Source organism: Zea mays, chromosome 2, assembly GCF_902167145.1.
Source record: "Zea mays cultivar B73 chromosome 2, Zm-B73-REFERENCE-NAM-5.0, whole genome shotgun sequence".
NCBI classification, from domain to species: Eukaryota; Viridiplantae; Streptophyta; class Magnoliopsida; order Poales; family Poaceae; genus Zea; species Zea mays.
This window is the reverse complement of record NC_050097.1, coordinates 144,780,116-144,800,063: the sequence shown is the minus strand read 5'-3', so window position 1 is coordinate 144,800,063 and position 19,948 is coordinate 144,780,116. Positions and strand designations below refer to the sequence as shown.

The following is a 19,948-nucleotide window of genomic DNA, read 5'->3' as shown; positions in this document are numbered from 1 at the left end:
GTGGTTAATTCTAAGTTGCTTAGCTCTCAATTGATTATAAAATTTTGAAACATTTATAAATTTGAATTGTGAGCTAACAACTAAAATTGCGCAACTCGAGTCCAAAGCTCCATCCTCAACTATCGATGACAATTTGATTGAAAAGAACAAAAAAACTCAAGGCTAAGTTAGCTAAGTTAGCTAGCTCTTAAGATGATATTGAAAACTTGCTAGAGAAATGGAAATTCTTAGCATACACAATAATGAGCTAACTACTAGTTAGAAAACATCGGTTGTACCCCAGGAGCATCTTTAATTGAAATTCTTAAAATGATTAAAAATGATGCTTTGACTTCTTTCTTAGATTTAATTGATGATTCTAACTCTTGCAATCAAGTTGTTGTTAAAAATGTTATTATAGAAACTTGTTCGGATGAGATTGCATTAGAAAATGGATTGTTAAAGTAAGAAGTGGCTTGCCTTGGTAAGGCCTTGTGTGATAAGAAAGGCAAAGCCAAACAAACCTAGACTCGTCAGGATAACACCAATGTGGGAGTGAACAAGCCTAACAAAGGTGAAATTGTGGTTTGCTGGTTATGTCATAAGGAAGACCACAAGTCTTACCAATAATGCAAGACAAAGATCAGGGGAGAAAAGAAGAAAAGCCAACAAGTAATATCTCCAACACCTACATTAATAAGGTGGACCAAAAGGAAACTACACCATACTTAATCAAGATGAAGAAGAATGGAAAGATGATAGCAATCAAAGCCAACAAGCAAGACAACAAGGGAAATGAGGTCAAACGCATGTGGGTGCCGAATGAGATTATTTCAAACATGAGAAGCACCAAGAAGGTTTGGGTCCCGAGAAGGAAGTGAGAAGTCTGAAGGACATCGAGAAATTTGGATACATGGTAAATTAAGATGTATATCATGGGATGCATCATATCGGATGAAGATTATTGGCAAGTGTGTTAGCGAAAATTTTGGACCCAAATTGCCCACCCACGACTAAGGTAACTAGATTTATTACAATTCCTTGTTTTTAGATATGCATATCTATTTTCTTGTATCTAGATTACCATTTATGTCTAGTCTTGCTTTCAATTAGTAGTATTTTTCAATTGGCATTATTTATGTCTTTTCAATTAATTTTATTTTCAATTGAATTGCATACATGATAGGTATATCATATGGTAGGAATGCTTGATTTAAATTCATACTCTTTGAGCGAACATACATGTTTTAAAATGTTTAGCAAAGCACGACACATAGCTTATAAAAATTCCTAAATAGATGTCACTATTGCTTGTTTCTAAAATAATATATTTCAATTGGTGTCATTTTGAATTATATGTGGCAAAGTTAGGATTATAGAAGATTTTCCCCTCTTTGTTCTTAAAAGTCAAAGTGCATGTCTTCTACAACTATTCAAAACGTGTATGTACATCTTTAGGGGGAGGTTACTTTATAATCTATGTCTTTGAGATTAACATCGCCTGTCAAGCCTATTTTGTGTGTAGTAGTCTCAATGAAGGAAAATGGAGTCCCAGGAGAAAGACAATGTGCTTCCACTTCAAAGAGTTCATAAATCATCTTTCAATCGGTATCATTTACATGTATTTTGAATGGACTATGTCTTTTTACATCTCTTGCCCCCCATGTTGCCATATATGCATATTGTTGGGGGCCTTCTTCCTCCGAAGGTCCTCAAAAACGTGATTGACCATATGTTTTTAATATGACATGGATTATTATAGGAGGGTTTGGCTTCAGGGTGAAGGTCCTCTTTCATAACAAGGTGAAGATGTAGCCCAAAGGTGATAAGAATGAATGATGAAGCCATAGCCGAAGAGCTTCGGCTTGATGTGGTGATGAAGATCGAGTATGATGATGACCGAAAAGGGACAAAGACTACTCAGTCCTTAATGTTTTGTGTTAAGATAATAGATGAATGTCAGGGATACAAATGTACTTTTACTCGGGTTGTGTTCTCGTGCCTATAAATAGATGAACAGTAACATCGTACTGTTCACGCTGGATTGTATTCACTCTCTCGCATCCACACCTTCGAGCAAGCCGAAGGTATCAATGTAATGTTAATCCTATTGATATTCATATATGTTTTATGGAATACAAATATGAATGAGTTAGTAAGATGCAGTTACTGCCTTTGTCCTTATGCATTATTATTTGCATGTTAAATGATGAAGATATGTCCCTCTCGGCCTTCGTCTGATGAGCATTATGCCCATGTGGAGATAATGCTTCAGAAGACGAAGGTCATTAATCTTTAACAATTGTGTTGCCTTGTTCTTGATTCACAGCATTTGAGAACAAGTGGACGACATTGGCGCCCACCTCCGGTGAACTCAAACGACCACCTTCAGCAAGCATTCAGCTTCGCCATGTCGCCGAAGAAGACAATAGCGCCAGGGGCTGCTCTGCAACCACTGGACACAAACCAGGAGACACTCTCCCTCTAAGAAGCTAGGAGCCAGAAGAGAAAGGCTACCAGCCCAACACCTCAGGAGGAGGAGTTGGATCAGGAGATCAGGGATTTAGAAGCCATTCACTAGCAAGTACAAAGGAAGAAGGAAAAGATGATTTGGCTAGCCGACCTTCAGAGGAAGATTGACGAAGCAGCTGAGGAAATGCGTCATCTCACTCAGGATGACCAAGACCGAAGGCCCCAACACAGGGAGCTTCGTCAAGAGAGCCCAATCAATGAAGATGAATGGTACGACAATTTTCACCATGGTAACTTTGCTTTCGATGATGCTTCTTCTTTGGCAGCAGAGTTGCAGGCTACCCTATGGCCACCATCTTACAAACCACCTCACCTCCCCATGTATGATGGGCATTCAGATCCAAAGCAGTTCCTGATGAGCTACAAGGCAACAATATCTTCGTATGGGGGCAATACTACCGTCATGGCGAAGTCCTTCGTCATGGCAGTTAGAAGTGTGGCTCAGACATGGTATTCTTCTCTTCGGCCAGGGACAATTATGTCATGGCAGAAATTGAAGGACATGCTAGTCACCAGCTTACAGGGCTTCCAGACGAAGCCAGTCACTGCCCAAGCTCTGTTCCAATGCACACAGGATAAGTTGATGAAGATAAATTTCAAAAGTCTTTAGAACTTCGACCAACATCCTATCCGGGGGGAACCGAAGTCCAGCTTTCATGAAGCTTCTAAAAATCACCACTTCGTCAGCTTCGGGAAGAGGAACATCATTCTCTCCTTCGGGTCTCACGATTGAAATGTCATGAAAGTATCTGCCTCTCATTGCTTCGATCTGCCCTTGTTTAATAGTCGACTTTCCGAAAACAACATGGCTCGGTCTCCATGGCCGATCTTCGACATCTTCATTTCCACTTTCCACGTCGAAACTCTCACTATCGCTGGAATTTTCAGATATTCCAGCCAACATCTCATTGGTGATTTTCTCCATGTTGGTTTTTTCCATAGCTTCGTAAAATCTGGCCAGCGTGGGGTCAATGATCTTCTTCTCCTCGGCCATTCAGACAATTGATGCTAGAATGCCGAAGCTCAAAATTCAATTAAACTCGATGAAGTAAGGAAGGTTGAAATGGCCAATACAATGCAAGCAGCTAAAATAGCACGAAAAATACTCACGATGCAGGCTTATATATATATACTCAGCGCCCCACAGATCGGTGGGTCCTGCAATTTAGTGTAACTCGCTATTCTAGCGAAGGGAAGGTGTTTTTTCGGACCTTCGGCTAAAGGTCTTCGTTCACGCCGCAGTCTAAATTTGTTACAAAGAAACAAATCAATACTGCGAGGGGCTACTATTGGGGGCCTTCTTCCTCTGAAGGTCCTCAAAAACATGATTGACCATATGTTTTTAGTAGGACATGGATTATTACAGGAGGGTTTGGCTTCAGGATGAAGGTCCTCTTTCATAATAGGGTGAAGATGTAGCCCGAAGGTGATAAGAATGAACGACGAAGTCGTAGCCGAAGAGCTTCGGCTTGATGTGGTGATGAAGACCGAGTATGATGATGACCGAAAAGGGACAAAGACTACTCAGTCCTTAATGTTTCGTGTTATGATAATAGATGAATGTCAGGGATACAAATGTACTTTCACTCGGGCTGTGTCCCGTGCCTATAAATAGATGAAAAGTAACACCGTATTGTTCATACTGGATTGTATTCACTCTCTCTCAGCCACACCTTCGAGCAAGCTGAAGGTATCAATGTAATGTTAATCCTGTTGATATTCATATATGTTTTATAGAATACAAATATGAATGAGTTAGTAAGATGCAGTTACTGCCTTCATCCTAATGCATTCTTATTCACATGTTAAATGATGAAGGTATGTCCCTCTCGACCTTCGTTTGATGAACATTATGCCCATGTGGAGATAATGCTTCGGAAGACGAAGGTCATTAATCTTTAACAATTGTGTTGCCTTGTTCTTGATTCACAACATTTGAGAACAAGTGGACAACATATATGTTGTTAATTTTTTTCATTTGATATCACTAGAATACCCTTTATCAGTTGTCTATGCATAGATTAAGGTATAGTTAGTCTATTTCAATTATGTATTGTTTCGTCTCACATTAAGTAATTTTTCTTTTTCTAAGTGGAGAGTTTTCCGAAAAAGGGAGTATGTCTTTTTTCCTTCAAGGTGGAGATTGCTTTTCCATATGGGGAGAACTTTATTTTAGGGGGAGTAATCATTTTACAGGGAAAGTCTTTATTGCCTCCTATATGCTTTAATATGTCTTCCTTTTCGGTGTTTGATTCCAAAGGGGAGAAATTTATGGACCAAAGAAAACCAAAGTTATCAAATACCAAAAACCATCAATTTAAAATTAAAATTTTATTTCCTTTCAATTGGTTCATAATCTTTCATGTGGTTGCTTTATGATTGGTTTCTATCCTAGATAGGAAGTTTGTGGATTATGGAGTTAGGGGGAGGCTTAAGTCCATAATCACACATTTGGGACTAGTTGCATGTGCAAGAATGTGCTTAATTTCTAAATGACCTCATATCTGTCTATTTGGTATCTCATACATCTTGCCTATGCACATGCATCCATAGCAAGTAGAGTGCACATTTCAATTCGGTATTTAATATTTGCTTGCTTTGGATATATTGTCATCAATCACCAAAAAGGAGGAGATTGTAAGGAAAATGGAGCTAGACCATTTGTCTAGATGCTTTTGGTGGTAGATGATCAACATAAACGGTGAACTAATGTTTTGCATGTGTTGTGTTTTATAGTTCACATGATGCAAAGTCGATTGGACTTAGGCTCTAAGGATGCAACACCTCAAATTAAGACCTAAATGACCTATAGAAGACATACAAATACTCAGCACAAGCCCAAGACACAAGACCAAATCAGCCTAAGAAAAGAAGCTAGAAGAATCAAAGACTGGGCTATCGGCTGGCACACCCGGCCAATCCAGTGGTGCACTGGACCGGTTCACATAGAGCTCTGCAATTGGTCTCTGGCCAGCCGACTATCCGGATCGACTGGTGGTGCACCAGACCAAGGTCCAACGACTATCAAACGTGGCAGCACTGGACCGTGCGAGTGGCACACCAAACCTGCTACAGTGTAGTAGAGTGCCAACGACTAGCTGACGTGGAGGGCCCGGACCAGTCCAGTGCGACATAGACAGAAAGCTACAACTTTCCTATAATAATTAGTTTTGAATGAGAGCTCGATAAATACCCCCTAGCCAGCCATTTGAAGGTGTGGGAGCCCAAGCAACATACCATCACATGTGATACACATCTCCAAGACATCAAACACGCAAGTGCTTAATAGAACCACTTGCGCATGAGAAGGCCCGCAACTCTCTTAGGAGTTACACGACCAAGTGCTTGGCCCTCGTGTGGGCTTCCCTTTACGTAGGGGCACCAACGATTATTAGTCAGAACCTTGCGTGGTTCTGGATACCTCAGTAAAATAATGGCGCGTCCACGAGAGTTCGGAATCTTTACCTTTGCTCTTTAGCTTATGCATTTACATTAAATACTTGAGTTTCAATCTTTCTATCATTAGTCTAGATTATTTAGGATTAGAACTTAGGTTGCATAACTCTTTTGTGATAGAGATACCAACACTTAGACAAAACCTAATTTGCACATTCTTGTTTAGTTTCTTGCATAGGATTTGTTTAGCAGACTTATTTGTGGCCTAGGTTAGCGAGTTTTTTTAGAAGTCATAATTCACTAGCCTCCTTGTAAACACAAGTATTTTCTTCATTCTTGATGAAGCCAAACCTTTTGAATTATTCATCAAAATAGTGATCCCAACTCTAAGATGCTCGCTTTAATCCATAAATAGACTTATGAAGTTTTCATAGTTTCCCAATATTTTTAGATTCAATATAACCCTTATGTAGCATCATGTACACATCCTCACTTAGGTTCCCATTTAGGAAAGCCATTTTGACATCCATCTACCAAATTTCATAATCAAAATTGATAACAATTGCTAGGAGCATTTGAATAGACTTTAGCATAACAATGGGGAAAATGTTTCATTAAAATCAACACCTTAAACTTACTTAAAACATTATGGATATGAATATTTTCATCCATATCTGTCTTTTTAAAAACATTTATAATAAATGGCTTGAATACCCTCTAGTGTAGGGATAGCAACAAGGACATTTTACCCGCGTTCCCTGGTAAAAACCCTATATGGTGTGGGTTTGGGTGTGAGTTTGTACCCGTAGGTTTGGGTGCGGGTTTGATTTTTATTCTGATAGTTTTTTTTCTCATGGATATGAAAATATTGTACCCGTGCCCGCATCCAACGAACCCTGCAATGGATATATATGTCTGTAAGTATATATATACAAACAAGCCCATCATAATGAGTGACATACTACCCTATGATTTGGAGCGACAACCTATCTATGGCATGACATGTCCACTTTGACCTAGCAGGGGCAGTTAGGGGTGGTAATGGATTGTGATCTAAATGTTTCTTCACAATTTCTTATGGCCCTAAATAAATTTTAGAATAGAAATAGAACTAGATCATAATCTGATCTGATCCTTAAATTTTATAGTGTAAAAATTTAGAGCCCACTGTCACCCCTAGAGGCAGTACCTGACGATTGGTTGTATAATATATTGTACTTCCTATGGAGGATAAGTAGGGTGAAAGTAACTTATTTGATTTTGGTAAATGAGTGACAACATAGGTGGACAAATATGTGTTTATGTTGGGATACATAAGGATCATTCCATGTTGGTCACTTGTTCTCAAATGTTGTGGATCAAGAACAAGACAACACATTTGTTAAAGGTCAAGGACCTTCATCCTCCGAAGTATTATCTCCTCTTGGATATAATAATCTTCAGACAAAGGTCATGCAGAACGTGCCTTCATGATTCATGATAATTATAATACATAAAGATAATGAATGCAATCCATTGGCCCATACACATATGTATTTCATAATGCATACATGAACATTAACAGAATTTACGTTACATTGATACCTTCGGCTTATTCGAAGGTGTTGATGCGAGAGCGATTACAATCCAGCCTGAACAGTACGGGGGTACTGAGGCACGGGACACAACCCGGGTAAAAGTACATTTATGACCTTAACATCTATTCATAATTGTAACATAAATCATTAGAGACTAGCTAGTATTTTCCTCTTCGACTCGGCTCCATACTTGATCTTCGGCATTGTTTTAAGCCGAAGTTGTCGTCCTTCGGTGGTAGCTTCGGTATTTGTCATCGTAGCTTTTAGACAGTATCTTCGTCTCGAGGACTTTTGGTAGAGAGAGAGTCATCAAAATCACTTTGCTAATGATACTTTTTTCTTGAGGATCTTCGGCGGAGAAGAAGACCCTCAACATTCCACATGTACTCTAAATTGAGAAACTTGAGCTTAGAGATGAAATGGCTAGAGTTGATGCTATGACCAACTAGAAAGGTTGATTATATAATAATTACATGGAAAGCTTGATTGCATAGAAAGTTTGATTTTTAAAAAAGTTTTTATGACTTTTAATAGTTTGATTTTATAATAATTATATAGAGAGCTTGATTGTATAATAATTTAATCTATTATTAAAACTTGCCTTCTATAATTTTGAAGGATGAGAGAGGGGTTGCATGTTTTATTTAGAAGAGGCGACGTTCTGCTCCATTTGGATATTAATATTGGAGAGGATAAAATTGAATTTAGTTAAATATCAAATCATGCATGGTATTAATATGAGATGTAATTCTAATTCTATTTTTTTATGTTACTGAATTAGAGTTTAGAATTATACGGTCTAATTCTATGCAATATAGAGGGGCGCGGCTTTATATTATGATAGAGAATTTTAGTTATAGTCTAATTCTAGTAAATTGAACCCTCGATTCTAATTCTCAATTCTACGTGCAACCAAACAACAGAATATAGAAAAACTTAATTTAATTCTCAATTTTGAGCTCCTATATCTACGTCCAAACAGAACATAGTAGATTAGAGGCATAAACTGATGCAACTCCTATATTTTTTTAAAACGCTACTTTGTATAAAAGGGCCGATAAGTTAAATCTCTATTTTGCCCTTTGTGGAAGAAATGATGGCTGTCTCGGAAGCCGTGAAGACAGATAAAAAAAGAAAAAGAAGGCAAGTAAACAAAGCAGCAAGGACCAAGGAGGACGAAAGCGAGCGAGACACACAACAGTGACACCAGCACAAGCAAGGAGAGGCATAGGGAGGAGAGCAGCCAGCAGCAGGAAAGCTGAGCAGCCGTCAGCTGAGAGCTAGAGCAAGAGCATCCACCAGTGGCGGCAGCAGCTAGCGACAAAGGCTGAATCCGAGAGTGCGCGCCGCAGCCGTGGCTGCCGTCCCAGGCGCCGCTGCCGCTTGTGAGAGGCGCTCGTCTTGTATTCACGAGGAGGGCGACGATCTCCCGCGCGGCAAAGGAACTAACCACTGGCCCCGCCCTGTGATGGCTGCTGTCCGTGCCCCGGCGGCGAAGGGAGGTGTAGGTGCTCCGGAGGCGGCGGCGTGGAGTGGCAGTGGTCTCCGCGCGAACCAGGCCGGGCGCGCCAGCTGCCGCGGCGCCTAGAGCGAGCGCCTGGACGTGGTCTCTCTCGCAGTCCGAGTTGGAGCTTGGGTTTTGGCGCGGAGGGACGCCGGGGTTCTGGTTCTGGCAACGCGGCTGGAGGAAGGGGGGAAACGGAGATGGCGGTCGGGGACGCGCTGCGACGGCTGTGCGAGGAGATCGGGTGGTCCTACGCCGTCTTCTGGAAGGCCATCGGCGCCGCCGACCCCGTGTAAGCCGCCTCCACTGTTTCCTCATATTTTTATTTGTTGTTTCAGCTCATCCTCCCGCTGAATCTTGTAAAAATCTAAGCTTTTTGTCATTATGCTCATTTTTCTTCGTTGGTGTTCTGCTCGTTCTCGTAAGAAAGTTCTTTTTTGGTGTTTGTGCTCATGCGGTCATTCTTTTTCCAAAGCGTCAAGTTTTCACTACTACTTTGTTCTGGAACCTCGGAGTTTATCTGAGCTCAAGATCGAATAATTTCCTGCAAATTTCAGATTACTAAGGCTGAATAATTGGGGGGCTCTGAGCTTATCTGCGGCGGCTGATTTTCCTGTCATCCGAGTGTTTCCTCTCTCATTTTCCCCTTGGAAATGCGCAGGCATTTGGTGCGGGAGGACGGTTACTGTGGCCACACTTCATGCCCTGTCGGATCTGAGCCTTCTGAATCTCTGCCTCTGCCCAGCGACGCTGGGTGCTCTGTTCCTGCAGCTGACACCATCTGCTGGCTTGTTAACAACGATATGGCGTCGCAGGTTCATGTCGTCGGACAAGGGTAAGCAAAAGCAGCAGCCGCAGCCACTTACTCGTCCCCGCATTTGGTTAGACACAGAATCTTCACCTTCTTGGCTTTGGCCACCCCATCGTCTTGCTCTTTGTTTGGTTCGTCCTCGGATTCATGGCGGCCGTGTGTATGTTTTGTTTTGGCAGGATCGTGGGCCGTGCCGCGTTCAGTGGCAATCACCAATGGATCGTCCACGGTACTGCCAATGGTCACGGGCTCTCCTCCGAGGTACGTACGGCCAGTACCGAGTGCTTCCCCTTCTGAAATCTCCAGCGAAATAAATGCGAACCCAATTTCTCAGTTTTGTCTGGTTCCATTTTGCTGCCACCTCATCTGTCAGTTCTCCTTCAGTCCTTCAACTTTTGTCCGTTAGCGAGCTGCTTTATATATTTTGGTCTGCTCGCACTGGACCAAAAACAGTGGCAAATGACGCAAGCAGCTGTTGTAAATTATGAATGTGAAAAAAGAGAGAATTTATCTTTTGACTAGACCAAGTCACTTGTGTGAAGGTCTTGATCTTTTAACTATCTTCTGTCAAATTGGGTTTTGTGTTTCCTTGACCTGGTTTTTAAGATTTACACCATGTTTTCCTTAGGTTGCTGCTGAGGTGAACAATCAGTTCAGAGTTGGTATTAAGGTGGGTAGAACTGAAGCATTGGAAATGTTAAAAAGTATATAGTCACCATGTTCTTCTGGACCTCATTCTGAACTACTTGCTGCAGACTATTGCGATCATTCCTGTGCTGCCACGGGGTGTCCTACAGTTAGGCTCTACTGGTTTGGTAAGGCCTCAAAGCTCTAGCTCATGCTAGAAAAGTAGAGGAATTGTTCAAGTATTTGTCAAAGTTGTTGAGCACTATCAGTTGAAATCTCTATATAAAGAACTATAAAACACTATCACACTAGGCTTCAGAAAAATAATTCTCCATCTGTGGATGGCTGTGGAAGGTGGAAAAGACAACAGTAGTGCATTGCTAAATGAGTACATGCCATTCAAGATTTTGGATATGCAAACCACAAAGCATGATCTTTGGGTTATGCTGCTCCAAATCTGAAGACCTATCTTTACGCTACTGCAAATTTCAGAATGTCCATTGCAAATTCGTGGTCAAATTTCACCTGTGCCTCCAAAGTCTCATATCCTCATTCATGATTGTCACATAAAAAATTCCCACTATGTATTGTATCCTTTTTTGTGCTTAGTGCTGGAAATTGTTGTGAAGATCAAAAAAGATCTTGAAACCATTGTTTTAACTTCGCTGTGATGGTTAGTAGTAGGGTTTTGTTTGCTCTCTAGTCTCTAAATATTTCGATGTTGAAATAATCGGCTGATTTGTGGCAGGTTATGGAAAACACAAATTTTGTTATGTTTGCAAAGAAGTTGTGTTCTCAGCTAAACAACCGTTCAAGCATGGCTGCATCTGCTTCGGTTAAGAACACTTCTAGTCAGCATGGTCAGTCACGTCCTGATACTGCAACTGTGTCAACTAGTACACCACCAAATGCATTGCTGAGTGCATCTTTGCTTAAGGTTGCGCAACAGAATGGTCACCCTGTTAGAGAGCACAGTGTCTATGCTGAGCGTGATCTTAGGTTTATACAACAAGCATCCATCTGTGAGAGTCAATTTGGAAGTAATTTACAGAGTGGTGTTATGAACTCATGTTTGACCTCCCCAAGCTTCGCATCAGTTAAAAAGCAGTCACTTTTGATGAACAGCATTGGGCAGTTACAGTTCAGTAATAATGTGCATTCATCAGCAGATTTGGCAAGGGAGATCATATTAAAATCCCTTGGGCGCCAGGACTCTTCTATCTGCGAAAATACAAACATGAATATGCATCGTGGAAGATATGTAGTATCCCTTGGGCGCCAGGACTCTTCTGTCTGCGAAAATACAAACATGAATATGCATCGTGGAAGATATGTAGTATCCAATGATATAAATGGTTCTAGGAATTTTGATTTTCTTCCTATTGGTGCGAAAGAAAGCAGAGCCAACTTATCAATCCCTGCGTCGAGTCAAATTTTGGACCACATGCCAGGAACATTGCAGCAGAAACAGTCTCTAGTCCCATTCAGGGTTACCCAATCTTCTGAATTTTCTAAGAAAGTGGAGAACCCTGAAAGTGGATCATTTCAAATTCCTTCAGTTACAACTTCTGATTCTGGTGGTCAGGTTTCTAACAGTTTCAACATGGTCCAAGAGAATCGATTGAGTATGTCAAACAATGTCCGACAAGTCCAAAAGATTGACAGATTTAGTGATCCAAGTGCTAATGTCAGCACTCAGAGAATGAAGAACAGAGATGAATGCGAGCCAGGAATGCCCATTGAGAGAGCCTCCTCGTTCCTAGTCGAACCTGGTGCAGATAATGACTTGTTTGATATGTTTGGTTCTGAATTTCATCAGTCCTCCCACAACGTTGGTGCTGATTTGGTCACCTGGAGTGGTACAGAGTCTCAGAACTCAGATAGAGATGTCCCTGAATCGTCAATATGTTTCAATAGTTCACCACTTTTCAGTTCGCTAGACAACGAGCTTCACTATTCAGGTATCTTATCGCTGACTGATACTGATCAACTATTGGATGCTGTCATATCAAATGTCAATCCAAGTGGTAAACAGTGTCCTGATAATAGTGCTTCTTGCAAGACTGCACTGATGGATGTTCCTAGCACATCTCATCTTTGTTCAATAGATTTGAAGAGATGTGAGTCTCCCAGCGTTCCTTCCCTGCTAATTAAGCACGAATTGGCACAGTTTGCTAAACAGCCATGTCTCGTTGATAAATCTGAGGATGGTTGTCTTTCCCAGAATAATGGAATGCACAAATCTCAGATACGGCTTTGGATTGAGAGTGGTCAGAACATGAAATGTGAGAGTGCTTCAGCTTCTAATAGCAAAGGTCTTGATGTGCCAAGCAAGGCAAATCGCAAGAGATCTCGACCAGGAGAAAGCCCTAAGCCACGACCTAAGGACCGGCAGCTGATACAGGACCGTATTAAAGAGCTTCGTGAGCTTGTACCGAATGGGGCAAAGGTATGCACTTGAATGAATTCTCTCTAATGATAATTTTCAAAGTTTGAATCGTATATCTGATCCACGAACAATCTACACGATAGTGTACTAACAATTGCACATCAATGTCAATAGTGTAGCATTGATGGTTTGTTGGAGAAGACAGTTAAGCACATGCTTTTCTTACAAAGTGTGACGAAAAATGCAGACAAGCTCAAGGACTCTACTGAGTCTAAGGTATGCAGATTCTTTACGGTCAAGTTTTGGCCTTTTGGGTTGTGATATGACTAAGAAAAGATATTGATGATATGGCTTACCTGATGAGAGGGGATCTCAAAATATTTTACTTAATCCTCCGTAGTTGGAAAATGTCCTTGACACAAAGAGTCTTTTTCAAGCAGATACTTGGTAGCGAAAATGGCCCCCTTTGGAAAGACTACTTCGAAGGTGGGGCTACCTGGGCTTTTGATGTCGGCTCTCAGTCTATGACATGTCCGATCATTGTCGAGGATCTTGACCGACCTCGTCAAATGCTTGTGGAGGTAATGACTATTCTACTACTAATTGTTTACGGTAACGGTACTATATTTCACCTAGAACGCAAGCAATTACGGTGACTTGGTTGCCTCTGCAGATGCTCTGCGAGGATAGAGGAATCTTCTTGGAGATAGCTGATTTCATCAAAGGACTTGGACTGACTATCTTGAGGGGTGTGATGGAAACACGCAAAAGTAAAATCTGGGCACGATTCACTGTTGAGGTAATACAGCTAAATTTGAAAATTAGTATCCTTTCAGTTCAAAATCTGAAGCAATAAAACAGTAACCAGAATGAGAAACCAAAGTAACGAGATGATGCTGATGAATACTATTTTCTGTGGATTTACGTTGCTTGCCGATTTCACTACCGATTGAGGCTGTTTCATGCAGGCGAACCGGGACGTAACCAGAATGGAGATATTCCTATCGCTTGTGCGCTTATTGGAGCCAAATTGTGACGGCAGTGGAGCGGCGGACAACACTAACAACATGAACATGCATCTTGGTTTGGTGCACCAACCTGTCATCCCAGCAACAGGTCTCATCCAATGAGATTAAGACTAAGAGGAAACCCTCAAGCATCTTCCAAGTGCTAAGAGCAGGAGGAGCTCAGCTAACTCCTGCCATGACTAGCATCACCAATACGCCATGCAGTGCACCACCTGCTTTCCCGAGACACCTTAATCTGTGCAAAAGTGACGTCCTTCTTGAGACCAGGTCGCAGAAATGGAAGAAGGAAAACAACGCAAGAGTGATCATCAGGCAGTGTTTTGTTCGTATGATCTTTAGATTGTTTGTTAGTTAGCGCTGTTTGGTCGTATATTAGTGGTTTTTTTTGGGTACTGTTATCCAGAATGGAAGTTCTTGGGTTGGTTTATTTCACACACACAAAAAGATGGAATGCCACCTTTGTTATAAGTCTCTTCACATTAGAACCAGTGAGCATAGCTAGTGAAAAATTGTTTGAGAAGACTCTTGAGTCATTGCTCTGATCAGATTATTTGTTATTACTCACTGCTGCTGCCTGCCAACATCCAGAAGTAGATCACTGGATTCTAGCTGAAGCCACAATGTCATCCAGCAGCACATGGTGCTGCCAATGAGTTGCAATGTGATATGTTTACTTTAAGCAAAACAGATACTAATAATACTAGTAGGCAATTTTTGTAAAATGTTTGGGTATCAACTAGTTACTTATCACCATCCTATACTAGATAGGTGCCCGTGCGATGCCACGGAACATAAATCTCGATTTGTATATCAGCTATGCTTCCTATGGAGCAAGGAAGCGAACGCAAGCCAGCCTTTTGTATTAGTGCATTCTGTTCAGTTCTTACTTGATCATCCCGTGTTCTCGTGTGTGCCATAGCCGAGTGGCAAGCTCAACACTGGTATTGTTGTCTTGTCTCAGATGAAGTCCGATTCCACAAGTTAACCGGAAATCTTCATGGGTGATAGTTGTGTCAGATTCTTTCGCGCATAGGGCAAGTAATGCAAGTGATAGCTGTGTCAGTTTATCCCCATTTTCTTGGACATCACTTGTCTCAAATGAAGTCCATTGGAGGTTCACAATTTATGTTCCGTGGCATCGCACGGGCACCTACCTATTTAAAGTTATAATCTTTTAATGGTACATATTTAATTTTCTCAATATTCATCTCCTCTGCTCTGTTATTATTATTATTATTATTGATCAGAGTCTGGCACTGGCACCGGCAGACACCAAATTTACAGACACACATGCATAAATGATCTCAGCAGTCATCACGTACGTGATCACGACCGATCACAGCTCGCAACAAGCCAACAGCTAAACGAAACCAAACCACCTCGATACTAATAGTAGTAGCGATAATTCGTATGAGTGGACGAGCAGTAAGAAGCAGTGCACCGCATGCCAAGTAGACGAAGGAGTACACGAGCTTTAGCTATAGCTACGGCCACGCCCTCCTCTAATACATCCCAGATTCACTCAGCAGGTGGCGGCGCAGCGCTCGGTGCAGTCGAAGCTACAGCCTCCGCCGCCGCCCCCGTTCTTGCCGCCGTAGCTGAAGGTCCGGAAGCAGCGCGGCGGGCAGGTGAGGCGCTTCCCGCGGCAGGGCCCGTCCTGCGGGCACACCGTGGAGGGCGGCACCACAACGCCGCGCCGGTACCCGAGACCGCCCTCGCCCCACCCGCCGAAGAACCTGCCGCTGCCTGGCACCCCGCCGCCGCTGAACCGCGGCATCCCGGCGAAGAAGGCGCCCGGGTCACCGCCGCCACCGCTCGGGTTGCGGTTCTCGTTGTTGTTGTTGTGGGCGGCCACATGTAGAGCGGCGAGCAGGGTGAGGAGCAGCACCGCGGCGGCCGCCCTGCCGGGCTTGGTGGCCATGGGAAAGGGAGGGAAAGGCTGCTGCTTGGGGACGACAAGTCTGGGAGGAATCGAATCCAACCGGCAGCGCCGGCCCTATGATTTTGAGGGCCCAGGCGAATTCATCGCGATGGGCCCTCTAGACTATATAAAAAATCTATGATACATATAAATATATATATATACGCTAATTTTACTTGCACACAGAAACAAATACATTGATATATTCAATTTAACATATAAAATAATTATTGAGGAATAAAGTCGTTCAAAATAAAAATATATTGACATATTAGAGCTAATATGGTTATCTTAATGAAGAATAAAACTCCATGACATCCAATGTTCCTCATAAAAAGATACTTCTTCGGGCATTTCTTGATGCAAAATCATTAAGGATTGTATTGAAATCAATAGTGTCCAAGATATCCTTCTCTATAGAGCACATAGCCAAGCCATTCAACCTTTCTTGCGACATAGTTGATCTTAGATAGTTCTTCAACAACTTCAATTTTGAGAAACTTCTTTCAGCCGAAGCTACAGTCACAGGTACAGTTAAGAGAATTCTATAGGCAACTGTAACATTTGGATAGCAATCTGCATCCATAACAAACTTCAGAATCTCAGGCGCTGATGTAGAAGAATCTGGCAAACTCACTTGCAACACCTTTAATTCTGAATAAAAATCATTGATCTCAACATCGGATGAGTTCTCATGAGTAAATTTTTCTGCAAAGATCTTGCAATGTGACCAAAGATCTACTTCATCCAAGGATTTTAAATTTTCAGAGTTGAACAAGAACCCAAAAACATTATCAAATGCTTTCATCTGCTCAAATCTACTAGTCAATGAAGCAATTGCAGCATCAATCATAACAAGGAAGTACTCTCTTCTAAACAAGTCTATAGCAGACTGTTGCATTTCCTCATCTTCATCATCTTGTTCATCAAAATGTTTCTTTCTCTTTCCTTTCCTTTTTGTAGGAAATATTGGCTCGACATCCAGTTCAGATGAAATGATTTTTGCTGTATCTATACTAGAAGTGAAACCTTCATCTCTATATTTCTTAAAATATGTTATGACACCTTCAATGTGTTTGAGAGTAGCATCTATACTCACAATTTTAGATTGCAACTTCTTGCTCACCTTATTTATAGAGAATAAAATATCGTGCCAAATAACCAATCCAACTAAAAATTCAAAATTCTCAAGTGCACTCACCAAAGATTGACAATCACTAACTGTCGAGGGGTCATTGTCAAGTGCACTCATCTTCTCTAATGCTTTTAGAGCGGACCTTATTTGAGGAGTTTGGTATCTGATAGCCTGAACACTTTTTATTCTGCTTTCCCACCGTGTATTAGACCACGACTTAACTGTCAATCCTGGGACATTGTCAACAAAAAGTTTCCACCTTTTGGTAGATTTTGCAAACAATGTGTATATACGTTGGATAATACCAAAAAAAGTAATAGCTTGCCTACAAGATTCAAAATATGGCAAATAGTAAGATTGTATCTTTTCCCAAATAATGGTATATCGTATCATGAAAAATAAATTAATAATAGCTTATTACTTGCCATATTTGGGAAAAGATATCTTATTGTATCTTTTTCATGATACGATATACCATTATTTGGGAAAAGATACAATCTTACTATTTGCCATATTTTGAATCTTGTAGGCAAGCTATTACTTTTTTTGGTATTATCCAACATATATACACATTGTTTGCAAAATCTACCAAAAGGTGGAAACTTTTTGTTGACAATGTCCCAGGATTGACAGTTAAGTCGTGGTCTAATACACGGTGGGAAAGCAGAATAAAAAGTGTTCAGGCTATCAGATACCAAACTCCTCAAATAAGGTCCGCTCTAAAAGCATTAGAGGAGATGAGTGCACTTGACAATGACCCCTCGACAGTTAGTGATTGTCAATCTTTGGTGAGTGCACTTGAGAATTTTGAATTTTTAGTTGGATTGGTTATTTGGCACGATATTTTATTCTCTATAAATAAGGTGAGCAAGAAGTTGCAATCTAAAATTGTGAGTATAGATGCTACTCTCAAACACATTGAAGGTGTCATAACATATTTTAAGAAATATAGAGATGAAGGTTTCACTTCTAGTATAGATACAGCAAAAATCATTTCATCTGAACTGGATGTCGAGCCAATATTTCCTACAAAAAGGAAAGGAAAGAGAAAGAAACATTTTGATGAACAAGATGATGAAGATGAGGAAATGCAACAGTCTGCTATAGACTTGTTTAGAAGAGAGTACTTCCTTGTTATGATTGATGCTGCAATTGCTTCATTGACTAGTAGATTTGAGCAGATGAAAGCATTTGATAATGTTTTTGGGTTCTTGTTCAACTCTGAAAATTTAAAATCCTTGGATGAAGTAGATCTTTGGTCACATTGCAAGATCTTTGCAGAAAAATTTACTCATGAGAACTCATCCGATGTTGAGATCAATGATTTTTATTCAGAATTAAAGGTGTTGCAAGTGAGTTTGCCAGATTCTTCTACATCAGCGCCTGAGATTCTGAAGTTTGTTATGGATGCAGATTGCTATCCAAATGTTACAGTTGCCTATAGAATTCTCTTAACTGTACCTGTGACTGTAGCTTCGGCTGAAAGAAGTTTCTCAAAATTGAAGTTGTTGAAGAACTATCTAAGATCAACTATGTCGCAAGAAAGGTTGAATGGCTTGGCTATGTGCTCTATAGAGAAGGATATCTTGGACACTATTGATTTCAATACAATCCTTAATGATTTTGCATCAAGAAATGCCCGAAGAAGTATCTTTTTATGAGGAACATTGGATGTCATGGAGTTTTATTCTTCATTAAGATAACCATATTAGCTCCAATATGTCAATATATTTTTATTTTGAACGACTTTATTCCTCAATAATTATTTTATATGTTAAATTGAATATATCAATGTATTTGTTTCTGTGTGCAAGTAAAATTAGCGTATATATATATTTATATGTATCATAGATTTTTTTATATAGTCTAGAGGGCCCATCGCGATGAATTCGCCTGGGGCCCTCAAAATCATAGGGCCGGCGCTGTGCACCTCCATGGAGTATATATACAAGACATGCATGGGGAAAACACGAGCTGATATAGTGAACTCATGTTTATATTTTTAACTAGTATGATGCCCGTGCGTTGCTACGGTTTTTCTTTGTTCATATCCGAAGGAGCATTGCTACGGTTTTTCTTTGTTAATATACAAAGGAACATTGTTCAATCTAAATCCGAACGAATGTAGAAAAATCTAGTTCCTAGACCAAATAAGTAGCACAAACATCAACTTTCAAATCCGAACGAACATATTGGTGATGTGCCCATACATTGTCATGGAAGTTAAAAATTAATATAAAACATAGATACGGAACAACAAAAATCATTTAGCTTTGTTGCGACGGCACATAAATTATTTGATTAAATATTAGTACACATCAATTATATGGTTGAACATCTGATGGTGATATAGATACCAGTTAGTCATCAGACGACCGAAATGGTCTCGTGGTACAGTGCGTGAGATCTGGTGGCCCGCATGTATTGTCGCCAAACGCGAACAGGAATATGCCAGCATCGTAGACGTCATTGTCCCACGTGGATGTGACAGTGTCCTCTGGCGAGTAGCTACAGAAGCCTTCATCTAGCTCATCCTCCAAGCCCCTAGATCTGGCTGTCGAGCACGGCGCCAGCGGACTCCAGCGGCCCGGTGAGGCCAACCTCCTCCAAAGAGGAGGCTCGTCCTCGAAGCCCTGGATCTAGTCTTCGAGCGCGGTAGCAGTAAGATCCAATTGAAACATTAATATTCAAAGCCACATGCTTAATAATAATAATATCATCATATGCAAATGAAATTGTTGGTCCCTTATTTTAGAAGACAACAAATATATGTGCATTTAAAATATTGTTTTACTTTTAAAAAAATTGCATATGCATGTTGTTTTCAGTCAAAGACAATGAGAAAAAAATATGTATATAGTATATATATTCCTGCGCTATATATATTAAAATATTTTCTTGTCTGCACATCAGGTGCTCCTTTTTCAACAATAGCTTGCTTTTCAGCTGCTTTTATTATCTTCTCCTACTTCTATTTCTTAAATGTTTTTCTTCCTCTGCCTTCTCTATAAATCTCTTTTGCTCTACATGGATGGGAAGACTTATTTCA

General features: G+C 40.7%; 2 protein-coding genes across 2 annotated transcripts; one reads left to right on the top strand and one right to left on the bottom strand.

Annotated features, from left to right (window-relative positions):
- The first annotated feature begins 12,807 nt into the window (after window positions 1–12,807).
- Window positions 12,808–14,524, top strand: LOC100216574 (uncharacterized). Its single transcript, NM_001142991.1, has 4 exons — window positions 12,808–12,875; window positions 12,990–13,091; window positions 13,256–13,396; window positions 13,489–14,524. Exons 2-4 carry the CDS (start codon window positions 13,029–13,031, stop codon window positions 13,669–13,671), a joined length of 387 nt encoding a protein of 128 aa, NP_001136463.1. The 5' UTR covers window positions 12,808–12,875; window positions 12,990–13,028; the 3' UTR covers window positions 13,672–14,524.
- Window positions 14,525–15,059: 535 nt separating this feature from the next.
- Window positions 15,060–15,843, bottom strand: LOC103647043 (uncharacterized). Its single transcript, XM_008671612.4, has one exon. It carries the CDS (start codon window positions 15,762–15,764, stop codon window positions 15,366–15,368), a length of 399 nt encoding a protein of 132 aa, XP_008669834.1. The 5' UTR covers window positions 15,765–15,843; the 3' UTR covers window positions 15,060–15,365.
- Window positions 15,844–19,948: the final 4,105 nt, after the last annotated feature.

Excerpts from the sequence above, each read along its gene's own strand:
- LOC100216574 (NM_001142991.1), top strand. The coding sequence starts at position 13,029 with ATGCTTTTCTTACAAAGTGTGACGAAAAATGCAGACAAGCTCAAGGAC. Across the intron at positions 13,092-13,255 it reads AGGACTCTACTGAGTCTAAG|ATACTTGGTAGCGAAAATGG; the intron begins GTATGCAGATTC and ends TTTTTCAAGCAG. Across the intron at positions 13,397-13,488 it reads CTCGTCAAATGCTTGTGGAG|ATGCTCTGCGAGGATAGAGG; the intron begins GTAATGACTATT and ends TTGCCTCTGCAG.
- LOC103647043 (XM_008671612.4), bottom strand. The coding sequence starts at position 15,764 with ATGGCCACCAAGCCCGGCAGGGCGGCCGCCGCGGTGCTGCTCCTCACC.